The sequence below is a fragment of the Rhinichthys klamathensis genome, unplaced genomic scaffold, assembly GCF_029890125.1.
Source record: "Rhinichthys klamathensis goyatoka isolate OS25496 unplaced genomic scaffold, OSU_Roscu_1.1 h1tg000475l_1, whole genome shotgun sequence".
Taxonomy (NCBI): domain Eukaryota; kingdom Metazoa; phylum Chordata; class Actinopteri; order Cypriniformes; family Leuciscidae; genus Rhinichthys; species Rhinichthys klamathensis.
The window spans coordinates 90,219-106,025 of record NW_026606963.1 but is presented as its reverse complement, the minus strand read 5'-3'; the positions used below and the strand labels follow the sequence as shown (position 1 = coordinate 106,025).

Here is a 15,807-nt window from a genome sequence, read left to right as displayed (position 1 = left end):
GCAGCTCCCTCGGCTTGGAACAATTTACAGAAATCCATGAAACTTACTGAGCTCGTCTCATTGGTTGCTTTTAAGAGGTTGTTGATTGACATGGAGGCAGCCACATCTGGCTGCAGATGTTTTATCTAATGTTTTTTAGGATTGTGGTTGACTTTGAAAGATTTGCTGTGACAGTTGTTTTATGTTTCTAGTGTTTTTGCATATTTTATGTTTGTATGTACTGTATATGTGGTATAGTACTGCTGCCTGTCTTGGCCAGGACACTCTTGAAAAATAGATTTTTAATCTCAGTGAGTCTCTTCCTGGTTAAATAAAGGTATAATAATAATAATGTATGAATTTTATTATCTTTCCATGACTCTTCTGATGGTGTTCTGCAGCCCTGACCTTGGTGGTGCTGAGTCCGCCTGTGCTGACGAATCCAGACCCAAACATCTTCTCGTAACGCAGTATTCCTCTTCTGGTGTACTGCTGGTTATCCAGGAACTGCTGGAATGTGGAAAAGCCGCCCTGATGCTGATCTACCGTATCGCGACAGGCTTTCAGCATGAGCCAGCACAACTGGTTCTGGTTCTTCTTCATCTGTAACAAAAACAAGTTAGTTTCATTTCAGTTTTTTTTTTATACAGATTACAGTTGACTGACTGGTTTACCTTCACATAGGTCTGAACTGTTTTACTGAGCACCATGTCAAAGCCGTAGCATTTCTTCTCCGTCTTCTCTGATTCGTCCAGCAGAACTGATGTCATCAGATGGTTATAGTGAGCAGGAGTTCTGTAGTGCGTGGGGTTAAAATCTCGCTTGCTGTCACCTGTAAAGGGCAAGACAAACATGTACACCTGTAGAAATACTCAAACTTACCAATAATGAAAGCAATAAAGCGTGATTAATAAATCGAATATGTTCATCCTCATAATCTTTTATCAAAAAGCAAAACTTGTTCTGTCTCTGAAATTACTTTTCTTTTTCGACTGACATCATAAAGCCCTTTTACTTTTTTTTTAAACCATCTATCACAGAGACACTTTCACCATACAACCAGTTCCCGATTGATAAAATCATGTCCTGGCCTATTTTTACCCCTGTTTCAGTCTCCGATAATGATAATATAGTGTTTATATCAATGGTTATATATAAATACTATGGTTTATTTGCGTAACTATAGGTTTCAGGAATATAGTTGATTTTTTTTTATCACATTATAATAGAGAATAAGATAACAATATCATTTGAGAAAAATAAGAAATTTCACATCATTGCCATATAGTGTCAAACTTACAGGACATTGTTTCTCTAACCTGATTGGTGGAAGCAGGACTCTCTGAAGAACAGGTAGCCGCCTGGGCGGAGCCACCTGAGAAACTTCTCAACCAATGACTTCAGCTCCTGATCACTCAGATACATCAACAGCCAATTAGAGAACACCAGGTCAAAACTGAAACAGAAAGTGTGTGTGTGTGTGTGAGAGAGAGAGAGAGAGAGAGAGATCAGTGTGTTACAGACACACCCGCTTCACAACTTATCTTTTCTTCAAATCTACTTTTCAGTCCAAAACATATACGCGAATGCACACGCACACACACTATCTCTCACACACACACGAGATGAGAGATGAAGTGATGGATGGATGAATGAAGACATCAGATGAGAATCGATGGGATGTTTTTCTGTAGCTCATCTTTTAGACCCCATGAAATAAAACGTGGAATTGACAGTATAATGTATAGTATAGTACAGTATAATGCGTGTCATTTAGCTCATCTATGTTTAGCGTACAGCTCATATATACACATTTACAATTTACTGTTTTTCTCTTTCAGGAAAATGGACTAAAAATAACTGATGACTCCTCAGGGGCATATTTAAATGTTTGTCCAATCAATGCTTTTTAGAATGAGAATGTCCTTTAACTGCCCCTATTATGGTATTTTAAAGGTTCCTAATGTTGTTTCAGAGTCTCCCACAACAGGTTTACATGCATCCAAGGTCAAAAACACTTTCATTTTCTCTTAATATACATTGCAGCGTCACCTCATTTCTCGGAGATTGAAAACAGTTTGTTCGAAGATTCAGGCCCTGTCCCAAATGGCACACTCCGGACTTGTGGACTTCCTCAGAGTCCACACTTCGGTGACGTCATGTAGTGCAGACCTATAGGGCCCTTAGCGCGAGTCCGCGAGGGCGCATTGAGAGGTATTTTTGGGACAGACTCGATCGTCACGCCGGATTTTCTTCTCAGCCATGTTAACAATGCCTGTGAGCGAAATCTCGTCCCATCCGTTGTCTGATTGGCCTTTCGCAAGGATTCCTGGGTAGTTAAAGTGCGTGGAGCCTGCATCTATGCGGGCTTCGCGGAAGACCGCTTCAAGGGTACAAAGGGGGCGCTGCTGAGTACACTTCAGAGCGTTAAAATGCTAAATGGGACGGCCTACGGACTCGTAGACTCGGCGAGCACGCGCAATTTAAGTCCACGAGACCGAAAGTCCGCTTGAAGTGCGCCATTTGGGACAGGGCCTCAGTCTCTCTAAACAACTCCTTTCCACAATCCTGCTCTGATCTGATTGGTCAGATGGCCCAGTCTGTTGTGATTGGTCTACTCTGATCTGATTGGTTAATGGCCCAGTCTGTTGTGATTGGTCTACTCTGATCTGATTGGTCAGATGACCCAGTCTGTTGTGATTGGTCTACTCTGATCTGATTGGTCAGATGGCTCAGTCTGTTGTGATTGGTCTACTCTGATCTGATTGGTCAGATGGCTCAGTCTGTTGTGATTGGTCTACTCTGATCTGATTGGTCAGATGGCTCAGTCTGATGTGATTGGTCTACTCTGATCTGATTGGTCAGATGGCTCAGTCTGTTGTGATTGGTCTACTCTGATCTGATTGGTCAATGGTCCAGTCTGATGTGATTGGTCTACTCTGATCTGATTGGTCAGATGGCCCAGTCTGATGTGATTGGTCTACTCTGATCTGATTGGTCAGATGGCCCAGTCTGATGTGATTGGTCTACTCTGATCTGATTGGTCAGATGGCCCAGTCTGATGTGATTGGTCTACTCTGATCTGATTGGTCAGATGGCCCAGTCTGATGTGATTGGTCTACTCTGATCTGATTGGTCAGATGGCCCAGTCTGATGTGATTGGTCTACTCTGATCTGATTGGTCAAATGGCCCAGTCTGATGTGATTGGTCTACTCTGATCTGATTGGTCAGATGGCCCAGTCTGATGTGATTGGTCTACTCTGATCTGATTGGTCAAATGGCCCAGTCTGATGTGATTGGTCAACTCTGATCTGATTGGTCAAATGGCCCAGTCTGATGTGATTGGTCTACTCTGATCTGATTGGTCAGATGGCTCAGTCTGATGTGATTGGTCTACTCTGATCTGATTGGTCAGATGGCCCAGTCTGATGTGATTGGTCTACTCTGATCTGATTGGTCAGATGGTCCAGTCTGCTGTGATTGGTCTACTCTGATCTGATTGGTCAAATGGCCCAGTCTGATGTGATTGGTCTACTCTGATCTGATTGGTCAGATGGCCCAGTTTGATGTGATTGGTCTACTCTGATCTGATTGGTCAAATGGTCCAGTTTGATGTGATTGGTCTACTCTGCTCTGATTGGTCAGATGGCCCAGTCTGATGTGATTGGTCTACTCTGATCTGATTGGTCAAATGGCCCAGTCTGATGTGATTGGTATACTCTGATCTGATTGGTCAAATGGCCCAGTATGTTGTGATTGGTCTACTCTGATCTGATTGGTCAAATGGTCCAGTTTGATGTGATTGGTCTACTCTGATCTGATTGGTCAAATGGCCCAGTCTGATGTGATTGGTCTACTCTGATCTGATTGGTCAAATGGCCCAGTCTGTTGTGATTGGTATACTCTGATCTGATTGGTCAAATGGCCCAGTCTGATGTGATTGGTCTACTCTGATCTGATTGGTCAAATGGCCCAGTCTGATGTGATTGGTCTACTCTGATCTGATTGGTCAAATGGCCCAGTCTGTTGTGATTGGTCTACTCTGATCTGATTGGTTAATGGTCCAGTCTGATGTGATTGGTCTACTCTGATCTGATTGGTCAGATGGTCCAGTCTGTTGTGATTGGTCTACTCTGATCTGATTGGTCAATGGTCCAGTCTGATGTGATTGGTCTACTCTGATCTGATTGGTCAGATGGTCCAGTCTGATGTGATTGGTCTACTCTGATCTGATTGGTCAATGGTCCAGTCTGATGTGATTGGTCTACTCTGATCTGATTGGTCAGATGGCCCAGTCTGATGTGATTGGTCTACTCTGATCTGATTGGTCAGATGGCCCAGTCTGATGTGATTGGTCTACTCTGATCTGATTGGTCAGATGGCCCAGTCTGATGTGATTGGTCTACTCTGATCTGATTGGTCAGATGGCCCAGTCTGATGTGATTGGTCTACTCTGATCTGATTGGTCAGATGGCCCAGTCTGATGTAATTGGTCTACTCTGATCTGATTGGTCAAATGGCCCAGTCTGTTGTGATTGGTCTACTCTGATCTGATTGGTCAGATCGCTCAGTCTGTTGTGATTGGTCTACTCTGATCTGAGTGGTCAAATGGCCCAGTCTGATGTGATTGGTCTACTCTGATCTGATTGGTCAAATGGCCCAGTCTGATGTGATTGGTCTACTCTGATCTGATTGGTCAGATGGCCCAGTCTGATGTGATTGGTCTACTCTGATCTGATTGGTCAGATGGCCCAGTCTGATGTGATTGGTCTACTCTGATCTGATTGGTCAGATGGCCCAGTCTGATGTGATTGGTCTACTCTGATCTGATTGGTCAGATGGCCCAGTCTGATGTGATTGGTCTACTCTGATCTGATTGGTCAGATGGCCCAGTCTGATGTGATTGGTCTACTCTGATCTGATTGGTCAAATGGCCCAGTCTGATGTGATTGGTCTACTCTGATCTGATTGGTCAGATGGCCCAGTCTGATGTGATTGGTCTACTCTGATCTGATTGGTCAAATGGCCCAGTCTGATGTGATTGGTCTACTCTGATCTGATTGGTCAAATGGCCCAGTCTGATGTGATTGGTCTACTCTGATCTGATTGGTCAGATGGCTCAGTCTGATGTGATTGGTCTACTCTGATCTGATTGGTCAGATGGCCCAGTCTGATGTGATTGGTCTACTCTGATCTGATTGGTCAGATGGTCCAGTCTGCTGTGATTGGTCTACTCTGATCTGATTGGTCAAATGGCCCAGTCTGATGTGATTGGTCTACTCTGATCTGATTGGTCAGATGGCCCAGTCTGCTGTGATTGGTCTACTCTGATCTGATTGGTCAAATGGTCCAGTTTGATGTGATTGGTCTACTCTGCTCTGATTGGTCAGATGGCCCAGTCTGATGTGATTGGTCTACTCTGATCTGATTGGTCAAATGGCCCAGTCTGATGTGATTGGTATACTCTGATCTGATTGGTCAAATGGCCCAGTCTGTTGTGATTGGTCTACTCTGATCTGATTGGTCAAATGGTCCAGTTTGATGTGATTGGTCTACTCTGATCTGATTGGTCAAATGGCCCAGTCTGATGTGATTGGTCTACTCTGATCTGATTGGTCAAATGAACCAGTCTGTTGTGATTGGTATACTCTGATCTGATTGGTCAAATGGCCCAGTCTGATGTGATTGGTCTACTCTGATCTGATTGGTCAAATGGCCCAGTCTGATGTGATTGGTCTACTCTGATCTGATTGGTCAAATGGCCCAGTCTGTTGTGATTGGTCTACTCTGATCTGATTGGTTAATGGTCCAGTCTGATGTGATTGGTCTACTCTGATCTGATTGGTCAGATGGTCCAGTCTGTTGTGATTGGTCTACTCTGATCTGATTGGTCAATGGTCCAGTCTGATGTGATTGGTCTACTCTGATCTGATTGGTCAGATGGTCCAGTCTGATGTGATTGGTCTACTCTGATCTGATTGGTCAATGGTCCAGTCTGATGTGATTGGTCTACTCTGATCTGATTGGTCAGATGGCCCAGTCTGATGTGATTGGTCTACTCTGATCTGATTGGTCAGATGGCCCAGTCTGATGTGATTGGTCTACTCTGATCTGATTGGTCAGGTGGCCCAGTCTGATGTGATTGGTCTACTCTGATCTGATTGGTCAGATGGCTCAGTCTGATGTGATTGGTCTACTCTGATCTGATTGGTCAGATGGCCCAGTCTGATGTGATTGGTCTACTCTGATCTGATTGGTCAGATGGCCCAGTCTGATGTGATTGGTCTACCCTGATCTGATTGGTCAGATGGCCCAGTCTGATGTGATTGGTCTACTCTGATCTGATTGGTCAGATGGCCCAGTCTGATGTGATTGGTCTACTCTGATCTGATTGGTCAGATGGCCCAGTCTGATGTGATTGGTCTACTCTGATCTGATTGGTCAAATGGCCCAGTCTGATGTGATTGGTCTACTCTGATCTGATTGGTCAGATGGCCCAGTCTGATGTGATTGGTCTACTCTGATCTGATTGGTCAAATGGCCCAGTCTGATGTGATTGGTCTACTCTGATCTGATTGGTCAAATGGCCCAGTCTGATGTGATTGGTCTACTCTGATCTTATTGGTCAGATGGCTCAGTCTGATGTGATTGGTCTACTCTGATCTGATTGGTCAGATGGCCCAGTCTGATGTGATTGGTCTACTCTGATCTGATTGGTCAGATGGCCCAGTCTGCTGTGATTGGTCTACTCTGATCTGATTGGTCAAATGGCCCAGTCTGATGTGATTGGTCTACTCTGATCTGATTGGTCAGATGGCTCAGTCTGATGTGATTGGTCTACTCTGATCTGATTGGTCAGATGGCCCAGTCTGATGTGATTGGTCTACTCTGATCTGATTGGTCAGATGGCCCAGTCTGCTGTGATTGGTCTACTCTGATCTGATTGGTCAAATGGCCCAGTCTGATGTGATTGGTCTACTCTGATCTGATTGGTCAGATGGCCCAGTCTGCTGTGATTGGTCTACTCTGATCTGATTGGTCAGATGGTCCAGTTTGATGTGATTGGTCTACTCTGATCTGATTGGTCAGATGGTCCAGTCTGATGTGATTGGTCTACTCTGATCTGATTGGTCAATGGTCCAGTCTGATGTGATTGGTCTACTCTGATCTGATTGGTCAGATGGCCCAGTCTGATGTGATTGGTCTACTCTGATCTGATTGGTCAGATGGCCCAGTCTGATGTGATTGGTCTACTCTGATCTGATTGGTCAGGTGGCCCAGTCTGATGTGATTGGTCTACTCTGATCTGATTGGTCAGATGGCTCAGTCTGATGTGATTGGTCTACTCTGATCTGATTGGTCAGATGGCCCAGTCTGATGTGATTGGTCTACTCTGATCTGATTGGTCAGATGGCCCAGTCTGATGTGATTGGTCTACTCTGATCTGATTGGTCAGATGGCCCAGTCTGATGTGATTGGTCTACTCTGATCTGATTGGTCAGATGGCCCAGTCTGATGTGATTGGTCTACTCTGATCTGATTGGTCAGATGGCCCAGTCTGATGTGATTGGTCTACTCTGATCTGATTGGTCAAATAGCCCAGTCTGATGTGATTGGTCTACTCTGATCTGATTGGTCAGATGGCCCAGTCTGATGTGATTGGTCTACTCTGATCTGATTGGTCAAATGGCCCAGTCTGATGTGATTGGTCTACTCTGATCTTATTGGTCAGATGGCTCAGTCTGATGTGATTGGTCTACTCTGATCTGATTGGTCAGATGGCCCAGTCTGATGTGATTGGTCTACTCTGATCTGATTGGTCAGATGGCCCAGTCTGCTGTGATTGGTCTACTCTGATCTGATTGGTCAAATGGCCCAGTCTGATGTGATTGGTCTACTCTGATCTGATTGGTCAGATGGCTCAGTCTGATGTGATTGGTCTACTCTGATCTGATTGGTCAGATGGCCCAGTCTGATGTGATTGGTCTACTTTGATCTGATTGGTCAGATGGCCCAGTCTGCTGTGATTGGTCTACTCTGATCTGATTGGTCAAATGGCCCAGTCTGATGTGATTGGTCTACTCTGATCTGATTGGTCAGATGGCCCAGTCTGCTGTGATTGGTCTACTCTGATCTGATTGGTCAGATGGTCCAGTTTGATGTGATTGGTCTACTCTGATCTGATTGGTCAGATGGCCCAGTCTGATGTGATTGGTCTACTCTGATCTGATTGGTCAAATGGCCCAGTCTGATGTGATTGGTCTACTCTGATCTGATTGGTCAGATGGCCCAGTCTGATGTGATTGGTCTACTCTGATCTGATTGGTCAAATGGCCCAGTCTGATGTGATTGGTCTACTCTGATCTGATTGGTCAGATGGCCCAGTCTGATGTTATTGGTCTACTCTGATCTGATTGGTCAGATGGCCCAGTCTGCTGTGATTGGTCTACTCTGATCTGATTGGTCAAATGGCCCAGTCTGCTGTGATTGGTCTACTCTGATCTGATTGGTCAAATGGTCCAGTTTGATGTGATTGGTCTACTCTGATCTGATTGGTCAGATGGCCCAGTCTGATGTTATTGGTCTACTCTGATCTGATTGGTCAGATGGCCCAGTCTGATGTGATTGGTCTACTCTGATCTGATTGGTCAGATTGCCCAGTCTGCTGTGATTGGTCTACTCTGATCTGATTGGTCAGATGGCCCAGTCTGATGTGATTGGGATACTCTGATCTGATTGGTCAAATGGCCCAGTCTGCTGTGATTGGTCTACTCTGATCTGATTGGTCAGATGGCCCAGTCTGATGTGATTGGGATACTCTGATCTGATTGGTCAAATGGCCCAGTCTGCTGTGATTGGTCTACTCTGATCTGATTGGTCAAATGGTCCAGTTTGATGTGATTGGTCTACTCTGATCTGATTGGTCAGATGGCCCAGTCTGATGTTATTGGTCTACTCTGATCTGATTGGTCAGATGGCCCAGTCTGATGTGATTGGTCTACTCTGATCTGATTGGTCAGATGGCCCAGTCTGCTGTGATTGGTCTACTCTGATCTGATTGGTCAAATGGTCCAGTTTGATGTGATTGGTCTACTCTGCTCTGATTGGTCAGATGGCCCAGTCTGATGTGATTGGTCTACTCTGATCTGATTGGTCAAATGGTCCAGTTTGATGTGATTGGTCTACTCTGATCTGATTGGTCAAATGGCCCAGTCTGATGTGATTGGTCTACTCTGATCTGATTGTTTAGATGGCCCAGTATGATGTGATTGGTGTACTCTGATCTGATTGGTCAAATGGCCCAGTCTGATGTGATTGGTCTACTCTGATCTGATTGGTCAAATGGCCCAGTCTGATGTGATTGGTATACTCTGATCTGATTGGTCAAATGGCCCAGTCTGTTGTGATTGGTCTACTCTGATCTGATTGGTCAAATGGTCCAGTTTGATGTGATTGGTCTACTCTGATCTGATTGGTCAAATGGCCCAGTCTGATGTGATTGGTCTACTCTGATCTGATTGGTCAAATGGCCCAGTCTGTTGTGATTGGTATACTCTGATCTGATTGGTCAAATGGCCCAGTCTGATGTGATTGGTCTACTCTGATCTGATTGGTCAAATGGCCCAGTCTGATGTGATTGGTCTACTCTGATCTGATTGGTCAAATGGCCCAGTCTGTTGTGATTGGTCTACTCTGATCTGATTGGTCAGATTGCTCAGTCTGATGTGATTGGTCTACTCTGATCTGATTGGTCAGATGGCTCAGTCTGTTGTGATTGGTCTACTCTGATCTGATTGGTCAAATGGCCCAGTCTGTTGTGATTGGTCTACTCTGATCTGATTGGTCAGATGGCTCAGTCTGATGTGATTGGTCTACTCTGATCTGATTGGTCAGATGGCCCAGTCTGATGTGATTGGTCTACTCTGATCTGATTGGTCAGATGGCCCAGTCTGATGTGATTGGTCTACTCTGATCTGATTGGTCAGATGGCCCAGTCTGATGTGATTGGTCTACTCTGATCTGATTGGTCAAATAGCCCAGTCTGATGTGATTGGTCTACTCTGATCTGATTGGTCAGATGGCCCAGTCTGATGTGATTGGTCTACTCTGATCTGATTGGTCAAATGGCCCAGTCTGATGTGATTGGTCTACTCTGATCTTATTGGTCAGATGGCTCAGTCTGATGTGATTGGTCTACTCTGATCTGATTGGTCAGATGGCCCAGTCTGATGTGATTGGTCTACTCTGATCTGATTGGTCAGATGGCCCAGTCTGCTGTGATTGGTCTACTCTGATCTGATTGGTCAAATGGCCCAGTCTGATGTGATTGGTCTACTCTGATCTGATTGGTCAGATGGCTCAGTCTGATGTGATTGGTCTACTCTGATCTGATTGGTCAGATGGCCCAGTCTGATGTGATTGGTCTACTTTGATCTGATTGGTCAGATGGCCCAGTCTGCTGTGATTGGTCTACTCTGATCTGATTGGTCAAATGGCCCAGTCTGATGTGATTGGTCTACTCTGATCTGATTGGTCAGATGGCCCAGTCTGCTGTGATTGGTCTACTCTGATCTGATTGGTCAGATGGTCCAGTTTGATGTGATTGGTCTACTCTGATCTGATTGGTCAGATGGCCCAGTCTGATGTGATTGGTCTACTCTGATCTGATTGGTCAAATGGCCCAGTCTGATGTGATTGGTCTACTCTGATCTGATTGGTCAGATGGCCCAGTCTGATGTGATTGGTCTACTCTGATCTGATTGGTCAAATGGCCCAGTCTGATGTGATTGGTCTACTCTGATCTGATTGGTCAGATGGCCCAGTCTGATGTTATTGGTCTACTCTGATCTGATTGGTCAGATGGCCCAGTCTGCTGTGATTGGTCTACTCTGATCTGATTGGTCAAATGGCCCAGTCTGCTGTGATTGGTCTACTCTGATCTGATTGGTCAAATGGTCCAGTTTGATGTGATTGGTCTACTCTGATCTGATTGGTCAGATGGCCCAGTCTGATGTTATTGGTCTACTCTGATCTGATTGGTCAGATGGCCCAGTCTGATGTGATTGGTCTACTCTGATCTGATTGGTCAGATGGCCCAGTCTGCTGTGATTGGTCTACTCTGATCTGATTGGTCAAATGGCCCAGTCTGATGTGATTGGTCTACTCTGATCTGATTGGTCAGATGGCTCAGTCTGATGTGATTGGTCTACTCTGATCTGATTGGTCAGATGGCCCAGTCTGATGTGATTGGTCTACTTTGATCTGATTGGTCAGATGGCCCAGTCTGCTGTGATTGGTCTACTCTGATCTGATTGGTCAAATGGCCCAGTCTGATGTGATTGGTCTACTCTGATCTGATTGGTCAGATGGCCCAGTCTGCTGTGATTGGTCTACTCTGATCTGATTGGTCAGATGGTCCAGTTTGATGTGATTGGTCTACTCTGATCTGATTGGTCAGATGGCCCAGTCTGATGTGATTGGTCTACTCTGATCTGATTGGTCAAATGGCCCAGTCTGATGTGATTGGTCTACTCTGATCTGATTGGTCAGATGGCCCAGTCTGATGTGATTGGTCTACTCTGATCTGATTGGTCAAATGGCCCAGTCTGATGTGATTGGTCTACTCTGATCTGATTGGTCAGATGGCCCAGTCTGATGTTATTGGTCTACTCTGATCTGATTGGTCAGATGGCCCAGTCTGCTGTGATTGGTCTACTCTGATCTGATTGGTCAAATGGCCCAGTCTGCTGTGATTGGTCTACTCTGATCTGATTGGTCAAATGGTCCAGTTTGATGTGATTGGTCTACTCTGATCTGATTGGTCAGATGGCCCAGTCTGATGTTATTGGTCTACTCTGATCTGATTGGTCAGATGGCCCAGTCTGATGTGATTGGTCTACTCTGATCTGATTGGTCAGATTGCCCAGTCTGCTGTGATTGGTCTACTCTGATCTGATTGGTCAGATGGCCCAGTCTGATGTGATTGGGATACTCTGATCTGATTGGTCAAATGGCCCAGTCTGCTGTGATTGGTCTACTCTGATCTGATTGGTCAGATGGCCCAGTCTGATGTGATTGGGATACTCTGATCTGATTGGTCAAATGGCCCAGTCTGCTGTGATTGGTCTACTCTGATCTGATTGGTCAAGTGGTCCAGTTTGATGTGATTGGTCTACTCTGATCTGATTGGTCAGATGGCCCAGTCTGATGTTATTGGTCTACTCTGATCTGATTGGTCAGATGGCCCAGTCTGATGTGATTGGTCTACTCTGATCTGATTGGTCAGATGGCCCAGTCTGCTGTGATTGGTCTACTCTGATCTGATTGGTCAAATGGTCCAGTTTGATGTGATTGGTCTACTCTGCTCTGATTGGTCAGATGGCCCAGTCTGATGTGATTGGTCTACTCTGATCTGATTGGTCAAATGGTCCAGTTTGATGTGATTGGTCTACTCTGATCTGATTGGTCAAATGGCCCAGTCTGATGTGATTGGTCTACTCTGATCTGATTGTTTAGATGGCCCAGTATGATGTGATTGGTGTACTCTGATCTGATTGGTCAAATGGCCCAGTCTGATGTGATTGGTCTACTCTGATCTGATTGGTCAAATGGCCCAGTCTGATGTGATTGGTATACTCTGATCTGATTGGTCAAATGGCCCAGTCTGTTGTGATTGGTCTACTCTGATCTGATTGGTCAAATGGTCCAGTTTGATGTGATTGGTCTACTCTGATCTGATTGGTCAAATGGCCCAGTCTGATGTGATTGGTCTACTCTGATCTGATTGGTCAAATGGCCCAGTCTGTTGTGATTGGTATACTCTGATCTGATTGGTCAAATGGCCCAGTCTGATGTGATTGGTCTACTCTGATCTGATTGGTCAAATGGCCCAGTCTGATGTGATTGGTCTACTCTGATCTGATTGGTCAAATGGCCCAGTCTGTTGTGATTGGTCTACTCTGATCTGATTGGTCAGATTGCTCAGTCTGATGTGATTGGTCTACTCTGATCTGATTGGTCAGATGGCTCAGTCTGTTGTGATTGGTCTACTCTGATCTGATTGGTCAAATGGCCCAGTCTGTTGTGATTGGTCTACTCTGATCTGATTGGTCAAATGGCCCAGTCTGTTGTGATTGGTCTACTCTGATCTGATTGGTCAAATGGCCCAGTCTGTTGTGATTGGTCTACTCTGATCTGATTGGTCAGATGCCCCAGTCTGATGTGATTGGTCTACTCTGATCTGATTGGTCAGATGGCCCAGTCTGATGTGATTGGTCTACTCTGATCTGATTGGTCAGATGGCCCAGTCTGCTGTGATTGGTCTACTCTGATCTGATTGGTCAAATGGTCCAGTTTGATGTGATTGGTCTACTCTGCTCTGATTGGTCAGATGGCCCAGTCTGATGTGATTGGTCTACTCTGATCTGATTGGTCAAATGGTCCAGTTTGATGTGATTGGTCTACTCTGATCTGATTGGTCAAATGGCCCAGTCTGATGTGATTGGTCTACTCTGATCTGATTGTTTAGATGGCCCAGTATGATGTGATTGGTGTACTCTGATCTGATTGGTCAAATGGCCCAGTCTGATGTGATTGGTCTACTCTGATCTGATTGGTCAAATGGCCCAGTCTGATGTGATTGGTATACTCTGATCTGATTGGTCAAATGGCCCAGTCTGTTGTGATTGGTCTACTCTGATCTGATTGGTCAAATGGTCCAGTTTGATGTGATTGGTCTACTCTGATCTGATTGGTCAAATGGCCCAGTCTGATGTGATTGGTCTACTCTGATCTGATTGGTCAAATGGCCCAGTCTGTTGTGATTGGTATACTCTGATCTGATTGGTCAAATGGCCCAGTCTGATGTGATTGGTCTACTCTGATCTGATTGGTCAAATGGCCCAGTCTGATGTGATTGGTCTACTCTGATCTGATTGGTCAAATGGCCCAGTCTGTTGTGATTGGTCTACTCTGATCTGATTGGTCAGATTGCTCAGTCTGATGTGATTGGTCTACTCTGATCTGATTGGTCAGATGGCTCAGTCTGTTGTGATTGGTCTACTCTGATCTGATTGGTCAAATGGCCCAGTCTGTTGTGATTGGTCTACTCTGATCTGATTGGTCAAATGGCCCAGTCTGTTGTGATTGGTCTACTCTGATCTGATTGGTCAAATGGCCCAGTCTGTTGTGATTGGTCTACTCTGATCTGATTGGTCAGATGCCCCAGTCTGATGTGATAGGTCTACTCTGATCTGATTGGTCAAATGGCCCAGTCTGTTGTGATTGGTCTACTCTGATCTGATTGGTCAGATCGCTCAGTCTGTTGTGATTGGTCTACTCTGATCTGAGTGGTCAAATGGCCCAGTCTGATGTGATTGGTCTACTCTGATCTGATTGGTCAAATGGCCCAGTCTGATGTGATTGGTCTACTCTGATCTGATTGGTCAAATGGCCCAGTCTGTTGTAATTGGTCTACTCTGATCTGATTGGTCAGATGGCTCAGTCTGTTGTGATTGGTCTACTCTGATCTGATTGGTCAAATGGCCCAGTCTGTTGTGATTGGTCTACTCTGATCTAATTGGTCAAATGGCCCAGTCTGTTGTGATTGGTCTACTCTGATCTGATTGGTCAAATGGCCCAGTCTGTTGTGATTAGTCTACTCTGATCTGATTGGTCAGATGCCCCAGTCTGATGTGATTGGTCTACTCTGATCTGATTGGTCAAATGGCCCAGTCTGTTGTGATTGGTCTACTCTGATCTGATTGGTCAAATGGCCCAGTCTGATGTGATTGGTCTACTCTGATCTGATTGGTCAAATGGCCCAGTCTGTTGTGATTGGTATACTCTGATCTGATTGGTCAGATGCCCCAGTCTGATGTGATTGGTTGACCGCTTACAGTGCGCAGTCTGTAATACTTTTTTCTCTTTCTCTTTTAAAGGTTTAAAAAATTCTCTTTCATAAAATATAGAGAGATTTTGGTAAAGTTTAAACTTAAAAAAAAAAAAAATTCCCCGTCAACAATATTGCAAGTTGATAATCATGGTTAGTGTTTAATGACGTCGGTGTTGTCTCGTCATTGTCTCGTCTAATGGAAAAAAGTTTTTTTTGTCATAGTTTTTGTTAACGAAATGAATATAGAAATATATACACAGTAACACACACATATACAAAAATATAGTTCTCTCTCTCTCTCTCTCTCTCTCTCTCTCTCTCTCTCTCTCTCTCTCTCTCTCTCTCTCTCTCTAGCAGTGTTTAGAAGGCTGAATATATTCATGTTTTGCTGAAGTGTTTTTCTCTCACCTGTGTTTAGGGAAGTCCAGCTTTGTGACGTCAGCTTGGATGAACTCAGCGTTGCCCAGGTGACTGTTTTCCTCCCTGTTCTTTTCCACAAACTTCTCCATGAAGTCCACAGCGATCACGTGACGGGCCTTGCCAATGAGGTGACGTGTGTACCGGCTAAAAAGAGCAAAGGTCATGGTAACAATGGAGCAAATAAAGCGTGCTTAAAAGCTCAGTACTGGCCAAGAAACAGATCACCACAAGATTTGACCTCACAATTTAAATTTCATTCGATTTTCATCAGATTTCCATCATTCTCATTTGACTAGGAGTATCTCAGTATATTCCCTGGCACATAAAATTTTATTGCCGCATATAATTGTACACTGTAAAAATTATTTTTCGAATATATTTTACAAGCACATTTTCAGTTTTTCTACCTCAAAATTTCACGTTTATTTCAATGTGTTACTTGCTGTTAGTTTGTTTGTGAAATTTACTAGTAATTTGTGAGTGAAAATAGTTTTACACAATTTCTATTACAGTG

General features: G+C 44.6%; 1 protein-coding gene across 2 annotated transcripts in view; it reads right to left on the bottom strand.

The window, feature by feature from the left end:
- pmt (phosphoethanolamine methyltransferase) overlaps positions 1–15,807 on the bottom strand; it is a 30,352-nt gene that overhangs the window by 11,686 nt on the left and 2,859 nt on the right. For both annotated transcript variants that reach the window (XM_056237020.1, XM_056237019.1), the window contains exons 3-6: positions 15,282–15,437; positions 1,299–1,435; positions 654–811; positions 388–582 (exon numbers count right to left, since the gene is read on the bottom strand). In XM_056237020.1, the coding sequence (XP_056092995.1) occupies positions 388–582; positions 654–811; positions 1,299–1,435; positions 15,282–15,437 (646 nt within the window). The remainder of the gene's footprint in view (positions 1–387; positions 583–653; positions 812–1,298; positions 1,436–15,281; positions 15,438–15,807) is intronic.